Source organism: Pinus tabuliformis, chromosome 7 (assembly GCF_031772625.1).
Source record: "Pinus tabuliformis cultivar Carrire ecotype Pingquan chromosome 7, CPIR1, whole genome shotgun sequence".
NCBI lineage: Eukaryota > Viridiplantae > Streptophyta > Pinopsida > Pinales > Pinaceae > Pinus > Pinus tabuliformis.
In genome coordinates, this window is record NC_142293.1 from 290385094 (window position 1) to 290400433 (window position 15340).

At 37.1% G+C, this 15340-nt stretch overlaps 1 protein-coding gene across 1 annotated transcript in view; it reads left to right on the top strand.

Moving 5' to 3' along the window:
* LOC149247016 (proteasome subunit beta type-1-like) overlaps positions 1-14922 on the top strand; it is a 62923-nt gene extending 48001 nt beyond the window's left edge. Inside the window, exons 7-8 of the mRNA XM_089458100.1 lie at positions 14329-14415; positions 14608-14922. Of these exons, the coding sequence (XP_089314226.1) occupies positions 14329-14415; positions 14608-14682 (162 nt within the window). The 3' untranslated portion in view covers positions 14683-14922. The remainder of the gene's footprint in view (positions 1-14328; positions 14416-14607) is intronic.
* The last annotated feature ends 418 nt before the right edge of the window (positions 14923-15340 follow it).

Here is a 15340-nt window from a genome sequence, read left to right on the forward strand (position 1 = left end):
CAAATTACAGGGATAACCATAAACACAGAGATGTAGCGGAAATAATACTTCATTTCATTAATGTAAAATACTGAAATATGCTTACAAACAGAGTTGGAAATAAACCAGCTAGGGCGATGGTAGCTTATCTCTGAGAAGAGATGTGGCGGCTACATCCCTATGGAGACGATGTATATAAGGATAACAATCATACATGGAGATAATGAAGAAGAAATCTATATGAAACAACTAGAAGGCTTCACATTCAAGGGGAAGAAAGAGTTGGTTTGCAAGGTACAAAGGTCCCTGTATGGGTTAAAATAATATCTAATGATGTGCTATCAAATGTTCGATAATTGTATACTGGAACTTGGTGTCCAAAGGATCAAAGATGAAAAATGTGTGTATTCCAAGTTAGTTGGTGATAATTTTATTTATGTTGTCTTATATATTAATGATATGTTGCTAATTAGAAAGAACCAGGAAACCATCAAATTTGTCAAAACTTATTCGTTTTCTGAATTTGATATGAAATATCTTAGTGCTACAACTTTTTTTTTGGCATGGAAATTGAAAGATATTGAAAAATTAAGAAGCTCTAGTTGAATTAGATGAAATATGTCGAGACACTATTTTAGAGGTTTAATATGTGAGAATGTACATTGGTCAAGGTCCCTATTCATGTAGGTATAAATTTATTCATAGATCAATTTCTTAAGACATAGGAAGAGTGAGAGGAGATGTCCCATGGTCCCCATGCTAGTGTTTTTGATAGTTTGATGTATGAAACTATTGTAGTCTAGCAGAAGGTGTGCATGGGTTATTAGTAAAAAGGACAAAAATAACTCACATAATCATAAACAACATATGAAAGGTAGAAGAGACACAAGGTATTAGAGAACCAACAAAGAAGTACTTTTTATTATATTCTATTAATGAGAAAATCAAACCATTCTATTGATGTGCATATATATATATATATATAGATGCACATCAATAGTATGTATATATATATATATACATACTATTGATGTGATATATATATATATATATAGATGCACATCAATAGTATGTATATATATATATATATACATACTATTGATGTGCATCTATATATATATATATATATATATATATATATATCATGTGTTGACAGTTATAACAATTTAATTTTTGGAACCGACTATCCTTGACTGACTCAAACATTCGAATCAACTAGTAAGCCAACCAACTTTACACTATGTATTTCTTATATTGACTCAACTAGGCTAGTCAACTAAGTCGACTAGCCCCTCCAACATCTCCCCCACCCTCAATGCCTTCTTTGTCCCAAAGAAGGGGGATATTTGGAGACTTACAATTTTTTTTACAAAATTTGATACAATAGATAGAAAATAAGAGAGAAGAATTATCAAAAGATATCATGGATCTGTTGAGGGAGAAGGCTGCAATGGTGTCTATTCATGAGATGCCTACCTCACAGTTGTGGTTGGCTGATCCACTGATGCTTCCTGTCCTCCATCCCAAGACTTCAATATTAAGATTCCTCTTCTTTCTCTTTCTGCTGGTGACCAATCTCCTTTGACCTCAATTTATTATGTATATGATCTCTATTTGAGGGTTTGGCTGCATCCTGAAAGACTTGGTTCAAAAAAGTAATACTTAGGTCATGGGGGAGTTGGCTCAAATGACCATGCTTGGGATGGAGCCTCTGGAAATGTTGTTTGGCGGATGATAGGTGCAAGAAGTTGTAGATGTTGATCAAATATTGACCATTCTCTTACAACTAATCTTGCTTGTGCTTCCAACGTTTTGAGTTGTGATAGATACTACACCTTATCGCCCACTATTGACTGATGTGTTGGTCGTTGTTCAATTGATCCTTGTTGTTCCAATTGATTTCACTTGGTTAAGAATTCACTATAATTATTCAGTGGCATTGGAGGCTTCTATTTGTGACTTTTTTCCCTCTCTCAGCCACTAGATTTCCTCCTGCATCAGCTGCACTTGTAATTTTATTTCTTAGCAATCTTGACTTATAGTGTAGACTTTGCTCAAGTTTTAAAATCTTCAATAGAATATGTTATGAAACCACCTCACAAAAAGATAGAAAAGATAGATGAACACCTTAGGAATAAGCCTCTTCGAGGGGGCAACCTCCTTTAAATTACACAAATGAACAATTATTGGATGATTCAAATGACAAAACCTCCTTTCTATATATATGAGTCTAAGGGGTCACAATATAACCAAGCTGACCTAACAATAATAATGTAAAGGCACAAAAATAAAAATAGAGGGATTCTATGAGGCACAATAATAACAATATGGGGACAATAGGGGCACAACAATAACAATAAGGGATACAACGACAATAGTAATGGGGAAATCACTAGTATTATAGGGACCTAACATGCCCCTCTCCTTCAAAAAAGTGTTGTCCTCAACGCTTGAGTAGTTCTGGATGATTTTGTATAAGATTCTCATCCTCCCATGTGGAATCTTCAATAGGTAAGTTCTTCTACTTAATGAGATACTCCGAAATTGATCGATTTCGTAGTTGTCAAGTTCTTGCTTCTTTGACTGCTTCAAGTTCCAATATGATTTTTCCTTCCTCATCAAGTTCTGGAAATATTGTTTGAATTGGAATCTTGTCACCTATAACCTTCTTTAAGCATGAAACATGGAAAACTGGGTGCACTCAGGAAGCTGCAAGAAGCTCCAATTTGTAACACCTTGTACGGACCGTAATACTTTGGTGATAATTTATTATCCTTCTTAGCTTGCTTGAGGGACATTTGTTTATATGGTTGTAGCCATAAGAATACCCAATCACCTACATCAAAACTTCTTTCGTTGTGATGTTGATTTGCCTGTTGTTTCATTCTATTTTGCACCAAGGTGAGGTTATCCTTTAAGAGTTGGAGAACTTGTTGCTAATGCTCGATGTGATCTTCCATTGCTTGAACCTTAGAATTTTCTCTTAAATATGATGTGATGGATGGTGGATGATATCCATAAAGTGCCATAAATGGGGTCATTTTTGTTGCAGTATGGAAGGAAGTGTTATACCACCATGCAGCTAGAGGAAACCATTTGACCCATTGTGCCTGTTTATCAGATACAAAGCAACGAAGATATCCTTCCAAACATTTGTTTACTATCTCAGTTTGCCCATCAGATTGAGGATGATAAGACTAGTTATGAGCTAACTGAGTACCAAGACAAGAAAATAATTCTGTCCAAAAATTTCCAATGAAAATGGGATCTCTGTCACTTACAATAATCTTTGGGTTTCCATGTAGCTTTTGAATTGTTTCCATAAATGCAGTGGAAACTGTACTCACTTTAAATGGATGAGATAATGCACAAAAGTGTGCATACTTGGTAAGTCTATCAACTACCACCACGATAACACTCTTTCCTTCGAACTTGGGTAAACCTGTGATAAAATCCATTGAAACCTCCTCCCAACACTGGCTTGGAATGGATAAAGGTTGTAATAGTCCTGGGGTCTTAATTGTTTCAACTTTATTTTGTTGGCAAACCAAACATTCCACCAGAAACTTTTGAATATCCGATTTAAGGCCATCCCAAAAAAAATCCTTCTTAACCCTGTGGTAGGTTTTTAGAAATCTTGAGTGCGCTCCTAAGGGAGAGGTGTGCAATTCCCTAAGAATCTTTTGTTTGAGTTGGGAATTCTTACATAGGTATAACTGATCCTTGTACCATAATGAATCATTTTTCCAACTAAATGTATCAGATGTATTGGGATCTTGTTGTATCTTTTGAATGAGTGCCCACACTTCCTCATCATTCTTCCATTCATCTCTTGCTTCGTTTTTCCAATCTGGTCGGATAATAGAAATGGCGCAAAGAAATGCTTCCACATCCTCATTCTTTCTTGAGAGTGCATCTGCCACAACATTTTGCTTCCATTTTTTGTAGATGATTTCAAAGTCATAACCCGACATCTTTGTGACCCATTTTTGCCGCTCTTTTGAAGATAATCTTTGTTCTAAAAAGTATTTAAGACTATCATGATCTGTTTTTACCTTGAAGTGTCTTCCCATTAGGTAGGGTCGCCATTTCTTAAGTGCATGTAGTATTGCCAACATTTCCTTCTCATAAATAGCTTGTGTAAATACTTTCCTTTGCTCCTTTTTGGGTTCTGTGAAATGCTAGTGGGCTGCGGATTTCTTTAGGTTGGGTATTCGAATTCCGGCAGTTTGACCGATGGTATCAAGTGGTGCCTGACGGTGTTTTGAGGCTTGTTTCTTTGAATAACACGTTTGTAATGTGCAAGCTGTCATCCAGCAGCGGAACAAGTTATTGTATGTGACTCATATTATAGTATGCAATATTATGCTTATACTTGGAGCAGAGTTTTATATATTGTGCTGTTTTTTTTAGCAGTTTTTGCATTGATATATATTGAAGTGATATATGTTGAAGAGATCCCTTAGCGCCTTTTTTTTCTCAAAACACAGTAGTGTGGCAGTGATATAAGAAATGGTGATGTTGATGCAAATGTTAGAAGAAAAATAAAATGCATAAGGCTATGGTATAAGGATTTTTTTTTCAACAGAAGTTTTTTGGCAGAGATATTTTTTTTACAGAATGCATTCAATCATTTCTATGGTAGGAATAGTTCTCACTGGCAAGGAGAACTATTCAGAATGGTCTCGAATGGTGAAACACACCCTCATCTACAATGAGCTGTGGAAAGGAGTGTGTGTCGGAGAAGAAGACAAAGACCCTGTGCAGCCTACATCAGATAAAGAACTTGTCATTTGGGAAAACAAGAACAGCAAAGCCTATGCATTGATCGCAGCATCTGTAAATGAGGAAGTAAGTCGTCATATTTCATCCTATTCCACTGCCTTTGAAGCTTTACAAAAGCTGAAAGAACTCTATGATACACATTCTGCACTTGAAGTTGTTCAGCTCATGATTAAACTCTTCACTCTTGAACTGAAAAATAATGATCCTCTTGCTCTTGCATCTGAAATAAAGTCTATAATGCATGATATTAAATCCACTAAGGTTGAGCTGGATATCTCTCTTATTGCCTTTCTCAAAGCACTCTATCCTACCTACTCTAATTATCTTGAGTCTTTACAAGCAAATGGAAATCTTAAAGATATAACCTTTGACACTCTTGTGAAAAAGTTTGCTGAAAGAGAGAAAGCCTTTGGAAAGAAAACAGTCCCTAAATTTTCTGAAGAGACTGTTTGCCTTGCTCATAAAGAAAAGCATCCTGCTCAAGATTCTACAAGAGGAAGAGGTGGACGAAGAGGAAGAGGAAGATACTTCAGAGGCAGGGGGGGCAGACATCCTCAATCAGAAAAGGCAGATCTGCATTGCATTCGCTGCAAACGAAATGGATCACATGATGCTTCTACATGCAAGTTACCATGGGACAAAGTTGAGCAGAGAAGAAATCAGCAGAAAGGTAAAACTGATGACACAGACAAAGGTAAAGCACCTGAATCCGCTCACTATATTGAGGCACAATGTAACATTGGAGTAAATGAAGATTTGTTTAATGCTTCACTTGTTTCTTCGAAAAATGACTGGTTGCTTGATTCAGGAGCAACTTGTCATATGACTCATAGGAAAGATTTCTTTGAAGATTTCACTGACAATGTTGATGGAGCAGTATACTTTGCAGATCAGTCAAAAATCAAGCCATAAGGGCTTGGCACAATCAGGCTTAAACTGCCTGGTCTTCCAGACTTTCTTCTGGATCATGTTCTATATCTCCCACAGCTCAAGAGAAACTTGCTGTCCCTGGTCCACATCCGCCAGCAAGGTCACTCCATTCACATGTTTGATGGCAAGCTTGAGGTAAGAAAGGCATCTGACCACTCACTTGTCATGAGGGGTATAGAAGAAGAAAGACTTCTTAAACTGCAAGGAACCTCTGCTCATGCACAACATTTCTCATATATTTCTCATCATGAAGAAGCTGCACTTCCATCAAGTTTATTATGGCATGCTAGATTTGGACATTTAAACTATGATAGTCTCGGCTTGTTGAAGAAAAATGGTGTTGCTGGTTTGCCTACAATTCCTAGAAAACATAAACAATGTGATGCTTGCATTCTAGGAAAGCATAGCAAATAGTCTTTTCATGATTCACATTCAAGAGCACATAGGAAGCTTGAACTTATTCATTCAGATTTATGTGGTCCAATGCCTGTTCCTTCTGCAAATGGAAATAAATATATCATGACATTTATTGATGATTACACCAGAATGTGTTGGGTTTATTTTTTGAAGAACAAATCTGATGCTTTTCAAACATTCAAGAATTTTCATAAATGGATTGAAAATGATGCACAATCTCATATTGGGTCTATTCGCACTGATAATGGAAAAGAATATACATCAAATGAATTTGAACACTATCTTCGCCAACATGGGATTAAACATCAAACAACTGTGCCTTATAATCCTCAACAGAATGGTGTAGCTGAAAGAATGAACAGAACAATTTTGAATATGGTACGATCCATGCTTTTCTTCAAAAATGTAAAGACAATGTTTTGGGCTGACGCTGTTCTATGTGCTGCATATATAAAGAATAGATGTCCATCTAGTGCTATAAGAAACAAGACTCCTTATGAATTGTGCTATGGACATGTTCCTTCGGTAAAACATCTCAGGATTTTTGGTTCCACCTGTTATGCTTTAATACCAAAGGTACATAGAAACAAACTTGGTGCTAGAAGTCGTAAGTGTATCTTCCTGGGGTATTCAAACACATCTAAAGCATACCGCCTCTATGATGAAGTAAATAAAAAGTTTGTTTTATCTAGAGATGTCATTTTTCTTGAATCATCCAAATCTGACAGTGTTGTTGAGCGGCAACTTGATCGCTTGGATAGATTCACAAAATCGAAATCATTCCAAGAGTTTGATAATCAGATTCCACATCTTGAAGGGGGGATTCCTATACTAGATCAACATGTGGAATCTCCTTCTGAAGAACAATCTCCCCTGCATGACACTCCAACAACGGATGATGCTTTAAGTGATGTAATTGATAGAATTGGGAGACTTAATCTTGATTCAGTCCCAACTCAATCAATAGAACAACCTGGACCATCTCAGAAAGGTCCCCCAAAGTGGCTGACAAAGACACTTGAAAGTGTTCATCCTGATGAAATTGGAAAAACAGGAACCAGAAATACAAACCGACAAGATGGAGGTGATGTAGATAACTCTAATTCACCTGTTGATATGGATGTTACTTATGATTGTGAATTGAACTTGTCTACAGATTTTGAACCAACTTCCTTCAAAGAAGCTGCTTCTCATGATGAATGGAAAGAAGCGATGCAGAAGGAGTATGATGCCCTCATAAAGAATGGCACTTGGAAGCTGGTTGATCCTCCATTTGGAACCAAACCAATTGGCTGCAAGTGGGTCTACAAGAACAAGTACAAAGCTGATGGCTCACTTGACAAGCACAAAGCTAGGCTTGTGGCAAAAGGTTTTGCACAGAAGGAAGGGGTCGATTATGAGGAAACTTTTGCTCCCACAGCAAAATGGGCCACCATCCGGACACTCTTTGCACTAGCTGCTCAGAACGGTTGGAAAGTCCATCAAATGGATGTAAAAACTGCATTCTTGAATGGAGACTTAAAAGAGAATGTTTTTATGTCCCAGCCTGAAGGATTTGCTGTGAAAGGACATGAACACAAAGTATGCAAACTTGTGAAGTCCTTGTATGGCCTCAAACAAGCACCACGAGCCTGGTATGAAAAACTAACTGAGCATCTTCTGAAACTCAACTTCAAACATTTTGATCTTGATGATGCAACTTTATTTGTCAAGAAAATTGGCAAAACAATTGTATATCTTGTGGTATATGTAGATTATCTTTTAATGACAGGGAACAATGAAAGCTATATTGCATCCATAAAGAAAGAATTAGGAAATTTTTTTGAAATGACTGATTTGGGCTATGTTCATTACTATCTTGGCATTGAAGTAACCCAACATCCAAAGTCCATATTTCTTTCTCAAAAGAAATACATTGGAGATTTGTTAAACAGATTTGGCATGACAGAGTGCAATCCCCTTTGTACTCCAATGGAACAAAACTTGAAGCTCACATCTATTGAAGGAAAGGAATTTGAGGATGCAACAAAGTATAGACAACTTGTAGGAAGTCTCATCTACCTCACTACTACCAGACCAGACATTTCATTTGCTGTTGGAATCCTCTCCAGGTTCATGCAAAAGCCTTGTGAGGGACATTGGTCTGCTGCAAAAAGAGTTCTAAGGTACTTGAAGGGAACTCAAGACCTTGGAATCAAGTATACACAGGTGGACGACTTCAACTTGATTGGATACTCTGATTCAGACTTCGATGGAGACAAAGAAACTGGGGTATCTACTTCAGGATATACTATGAGTCTTGGATCAGGAGCTGTCTCCTGGAGATCACGCAAACAATCAGTACCAGCAGATTCCACAACAGAAGCAGAATATGTGGCAGCAGCTGAAGCAACGAAAGAAATTGTGTGGCTCAGGAAAATTCTTGAAGATTTGCAAGTAAAACAAATACAATCAACTCCACTCATGATTGATAACACATCTGCAATAAAGTTGGCCAAGAACCCAAAGTTCCATGATCGTACTAAGCACATCAATACTAAATATCATCTGATCCGACATCATGTTGAGGCCAAAACAATCCATCTCCGTCATTGTTCCACAAACGAGCAAATTGCAGACATCTTCACCAAAGCGCTTGGAAGAGAAAAGCTTGAAAGATTCAGAACGATGCTTGGACTCACCAACATCCCTTCAGATTAAGGGGGGAATGTTGACACCTAATCCGAAACGGATGGGTGAACTGGACAGTCATCTAGAAGATGAACTGATCCGTTTTATTTTTGTATATAAACATGAGTTAGTTAATGAATAAATTATCAGTTCTTTTCTCCCGCTCATCCTGGAGTTACCCTGGCCTGACAGTAGGTGCTCGATATTGACTCTGATGTATCTCTGTAATTTTGGATCTCCCAGGACTAAAATTGCTTCCTGTGGTAACCCTTTGAGTAATCTTTCTAACCCCGCAAGTCTGATCAAGATTGGATTCTCCAATGAAGAGTTATGCCAAATCTCCCACGATGACCAGAGTATAGACTGGTTCAGTAGAGCGAAATTGTACGACATTCCGCGGGTCACTGTTTCAACCTTAGGTTCTGAAAATGATACCCAGAAAAACTACAGTCTGTCTTATTTCTGTAACTTCTTACGAAAATTCAATTTGATGCTCAGAGCAAAAGTTATGACGATTTTCCCAAGGTGAGCTGTTTGGAATGTCATTCGGGGGTCTTCAAAAACCCTAACTTCCTCAGATTATATTTCTGAAAATATAGCGAGAGAGGATCTGAAATTCGGACCTGAGGTTTAGCGCAATTTGGTCTCAAATGGTTTTTTTTAGCTTCTGAAACGTCACAAAAAACAAGTTATAGTGAAAATGCCACAATGACCTGTTTGGAGTAGCGAAACCCTAGAATCCAAAGCTCTGATACAAATGTTATGAAACCAGCTCACAAAAAGATAGAGAAGATAAATGAACGCCTTAGGAATAAGCCTCTTCGAGGGGGCAACCTCCTTTACATTACACAAATGAACAATTCTAGGATGATTCAAATGACAAAACCTTCTTTCTGTATATAGGAGTTTAAGGGGTCATAATAAAACCAAGCCGACCTAACAATAATAATAAAAAAGTACAAAAATAACAATAGAGGGATTTTATGAGGCACAATAATAACAATATGGGGAAAATAGGGGCACAACAATAACAATAAGGGATACAACGACAATAGTAATGGGCTGAGTCACATGGCACGAGGACACGAGACACGGAGGACACGTAAATACGAGTATTCAATACGAAACGCAGCGACCTAGAAACAGGACACGGGGGACACGTTTTATATATATTTAATATATATATATATATATATATATATACCGAAATATAGTTTTTTATCCATATTAAATTGCAAGTTGCAGCTTATCTAATCAAATTAAAATATAATTACTTCTCAAAGTTCATAGTTCACTTTAAAAAATAAATAGAATCAAAATTTACTATTTAGAAATTAGAATGTGATATGCTTGGTCTTGATTCTTGAATATTCAATGTTCATTGTTCATGTACAACTTACAAGCACATAAGAAAAAAACTAAAGTCTAATCCTATTGATTTCCTCTGCCCCTCTTGCGAGAAAATGCCACAACTTTCCCTTTCCCTCTAGATGTAGATGCTGGTGCTGGTGGAGTTGGCAGTGGAGTTTGCTATGCTCTAGAAGCTAAAGAACTAGAAGTAGGAGCTATAGGAGGTAGACCACGTCCTCTACTGGTGGCAGGGGTAGCCCGGGCAGGTGGCGTCACCTGGAAACATTGCAATCTCCCAATCCTGAAATCCTGAAAAACTGATAAGTCTGCTGCATTTTGAATGAAATCTAAAATTCTACTTTCTTCATATGAAATCCAATGAAGCCGGAACCACTCTCAAACATCCTGAGTCATTTCATGGTAATGTTAAAAATTAAGTAAAAGGATGAAAATGAAGATTAAGGAGAATGTCACTTTTACTTTAAGAATTTAACATTACCATGAATAGCATATCAATACTAGGGCCTAGACTTGATCATTAAGCTGCCCCACTCAAAAATTATTTGTTTCTTTCAAAAAAAATTGCAGCTTATGCAGGGAACATTTTCTACCAACGAAATACGCGTTTTCCAAATTCAGGACACGACGAAAACCGGCGAATATGTATTCCATTTTACAGGACACGATAAAAACCGTATTCGACACGTATTAGGGCCGTTTTCGTGTCCAGTACGTAAAATACGGGACACGGGACCCTGGAGGACGTGTCCTGTGACTTAGGTAATGGGGGAATCACTAGTATTATAGGGACCTAACATAAGACAAGTAGCAGAAGAGAATTTCTTAATCCTTTGGATGACTGCATGTTGAATATAAATAGGTTAGCCAATTGTTAAGGATTATTTTAGTGTGGTGCCCTTATCCAATGTTTGTTCCAATTCCTTCTTGGCTTGAGCGAATTCTCTAGATGCATTCTAAATGATGGTCAACATTTCTTGATTGCCATGTGTTGTTACTTGTTTTTAGAGGTCAGCTATCTTTGAATTCATTTGTTCATCACGATCAACCAATTGTTATGCAAGCTATTTGACTACAACAATTGGATCATCAGTTCCATCTGAAATGTCAATGTGTAGTTTTTCTGCTACCCGATTCTTGCATTCCAACCAAACCTCCCTTTGTTGTTTCTTTCTATGTTTAAGATTATTATTGTATATCGACCTCTTATTCCACCTATTTTTAGCATCTTGAACAATATCTTGTAGACAAGAAAATAATTATCGATTTGACACATCCTTGAGTTCATATACTCTACCTGCTATATCTTTTACTAGAGGTTTTTGGGACGACAAAGTAAAAGTTCATGGTGTAGTTGGTTGATGCTCTGGAGTATTTCACTCAGTGATCAGAGTACTTAGTGTATATTTCATTTCTGGATCAATATTCACTGACATACCTCTAGTTGCATTGTCCGAATTGGTATGCTCCGTTGATACTTCTTGTGCGTCGACTTGTTGAGTGGATTATGTTTCGACTTATGGCGAAATTGTGTGTCGGACGATGGATTTGTTTTTGTGTCGACCTGAATTTTCTGTGTCAACTTGGATAGGATGTGTGTCATCCTGAATAGTCTGCCCTTTCCTTCCATGTACTTCCTCAATAATAGGCGTGGAGAGATGAGGGGTGAATAAGAAAATAAATAAAATTTTGGAACTTGCACCTTTTGCTTCCCTGCTCTACCCATTTGACCTTGAGTCTGTCGTCGGGCTAGAATTTTCTTTGGTGTGGTCGACTAAGTCAATTGCTGTTGTATTTGAGCCTATTTCTTGTCCATTAAATTGTGTCTGACTGTCTCAATAAAGATATATGTGGCTTAGTCTAAGGATCACAAAATGTCGGGTCCAATGGATGACCCAAGAAACCGTTGTGACCTCATTGGCTTCTTCACTTATTTTCCTTTTGTTTGAGTGTCCTCTAGGACTTGTTTTACAATAACATCCAATCTTTCTTGAATCTAGGGGTATTCAAACTTGATACATGTGAAAACTTCTTGCCAATTTATTCCAACTGTTGGCGTTTTGACCTGAGTTGAATTATGTTCTTCTCTACCTGTAAGATTTTGTGGGGATTCTGCTAGGGGCACTGATAAGTCAAATTTAAAAGGCTCTATATACAACTCTGCCTCCCATTCCATTTCATTCTCTGCATCTGCCAATGGTAGGAGTACATCCGTCTAAGGATCTCTAGCTAGTGATGGAATCAGAAACACAATATTAGTTTGCCAAATTAGTTCTTCAAATATTTGGTCGACAATCAAATGATATGGAAGTTCCTAGGGGTTGACATCATTGGAGTCAACATACCAAACCTTGGTTTCATCCAGGCATGATTGAATAAGAGACATCATGGGCAACAAACATTAGACATGCTAGGGAACCCTCCATCTATTGGAGATTGACTTTAGGTTTAATAACCAATTTCTAAATATTTCACGGGGTCCAACCGACTGTGGTTTCTCCAACCAACCATGTGAAAATATCTTAAAATCATTCATTAATGGAAACGAAATTGACCGAATTTCTGGTGAATTTCGTTTCTCCAACGAGGAAGACTTGTCTTTTTGCTAGCCAAATTAACAATGATGGGAACTGAATAGTCTTACTTGAATTCTGACATTCTTGGAAGTTGGATTTAACCATGTCAGCTACATGTTGTGCCCAATTGTATACTCTCCAAGTCTACACCATTTTCCCAATTGCTTCAAGCATGTTCAGTTTTTTGTCAGAAGATCTTCATGTTGGACTAAGGCATAGGGAGATGATGATGCATGCCCATTTGATCTGCAAGGCCCAAAATTGTCTGATGATTAAACCTTTGGAGTTATTTGTTGTCGTCCCACTAGTAAACTTTCAAATCCACATAGTCATGTCGACTGTCTTTGGGATTTTGTCTCCACGGTGTGGTAGACTGGTGAGGTTATAAATAGAATTTTACAAAGTAATTAGTGGTTTTTCTAACCATAGAAGGTCATTACGGTACCAACTAACAATATACTTAGTGACTTCTTCCTTCAACCAACGTAAATATGCAGCTAATGGTGTGTTGAGAATGTCCCAGATGCTTGTTGTGTGTAATATTTGGTTCTACTTGATCCATTCATTATTAATTTTGGCCCACTTCATGAATGTTTCAACATGATTTCCCAAGAAGTATCGTTGATTTTTTCTTGTCTAATTTTGTTGATTTGGACCTAGAAATATATTGTAGTTCCTTGGTCAAATTTAGCTTTTGTCCTTGGTTCTACAATGAAATTTGGTTCCTGAAAACACACTCTCTTCTTATCCATTTTTAAATATTCTTGGAACTCTTCTGTTCTTAAACACTCAAGTAGTTTGGGATCAGAAATAACCAGACTTGGAAACTCTGGAAATTTTGAAAGTTCGACCACTTTGTCTAGTGAAAATTCAAGAAAACTAATAAGCAATGTCGCATGTATCTTCATGTTTATAGTTTTCAAATTAAATGCTGCATTGATTTTGACCTCAGGATCCATTTGAAGTTGTCTCGTCACAATAACACTCATATTTTGCATATCTGTCAACTCGTGTGATGCAAATGGTTCACTTATTTTTTTAGATTTGATGGTTGATTCAGATTTAAACTTTAATGCGACATAACAGGGTCATAATGCTGCTAAACCGTTGTACATAGTTAATCACTTTTCATTTGAAATATTTGAAAATCGCATCTTTGAATTTAGTATTAGGTATCTGTACTTCTCTTTTTCCTCATAAATCATTTATCTCATGTTAAATACTATGGTACATATGCTCAAGTGACTGCAGAAATTGCATGCAAAATTTCGTGTCTGCCCTATAGTAAGTCTTAAGACTAACAGCCTGAACCAGCTCCTACATTGCTTGTGCTTCTGGGCTGATCTGGCCACTTGGGAGGACCACCCTTTGCCAGAATGTACTGAAACTAATATCCATTATGGGCCATACCTTGGAAATGTATTTTATAAAGTAGGATATGAGAAAATGCTGCCAAGACATGGACTGTAAATCTTTACCTTGTTGTCTAGTAGTGTTTCGAGAGTTTGGGCAACCATTATTGAACTTGTTAGGGTTTGTGTTTCTCCGCAGTATTCATTAGTTTTGAAACAGTAAATGTTTGGTAAACTTTCATGTGGAGCAGGATGCTACAACTCCACTATTGGAATCAGAAGCGGTTGACTTGGTGAAGGATGTATTTGCTTCAGCTGCTGAAAGAGACATATACACTGTGCTGCTTCTATCTCATTCTTTTTTATTTAAAATTGTTTTTCTGGGAAATCTCTTGTGGAAAATATTTGTAATCTGTCGTGTTGGAATTGACTAGTTTTTGTTTGTTTGTTTGTTTATATTTCTTAATTTGTACTCCGTTACAATTCAAGCATCTTTTGTTTCCTCCTGACAAAGTTGCCATATGATTCAGGGTGATGGGCTGGAAATAGTAGTTGTCAATGCAGAAGGTGTCAAACGAGAGTTCTTGGAGTTGCGTCGTGATTGATCCAATGAAATTGTTAAATCAGGTGTCATGCTTGATCTGATGGTATGGCTATATCGGGTGCATAGCAATTCGGAAGATCTTGATTAATGTCCATTTTCAGGACGTTTTTTATTTTTTTATTTTCAGGACGAATTTAATCACTTGATTAATGTCCATTTGTGCTGAAGTTGGACTTGGAAACCAAATATGAACTGGCATTATGCTTAATCTGAAAAGTATCTCAAAGATGAATTTTCAGTATTTTGAATTTGCGAGATTTACATTATTTCGATGGCTCTTTTAAATCTTCTGTGTAAATGTTTCTTTGGTCACCTTGAATTGGAACAGGGAATGCTATTTTGAGACTTCTTATTTCTGCAACTCCTTCAGAGTAATTACGTGTCAGGATTTTGGGGTAGGGATTCATAAGATTAGTTAATTGATTGATCTGAGGATGCACTTGAAGTTTATTGATAGGTTTGAGTTTATGGTACAGCAAAATTGCGTTACGATATTTCTGATGAAAATGGTGATTCCTTTGACCCTTTAAATTCATTACCAGCTTGTAGTTCTGATATAGTGAGTTTCTTCTTGTGGCAAATTGCCACTAACTAGATGTTGCACTCTACAGTCATTGCTATGGGTCGATGTTGGCATGTGTGAGTATACAAGTGCCAGA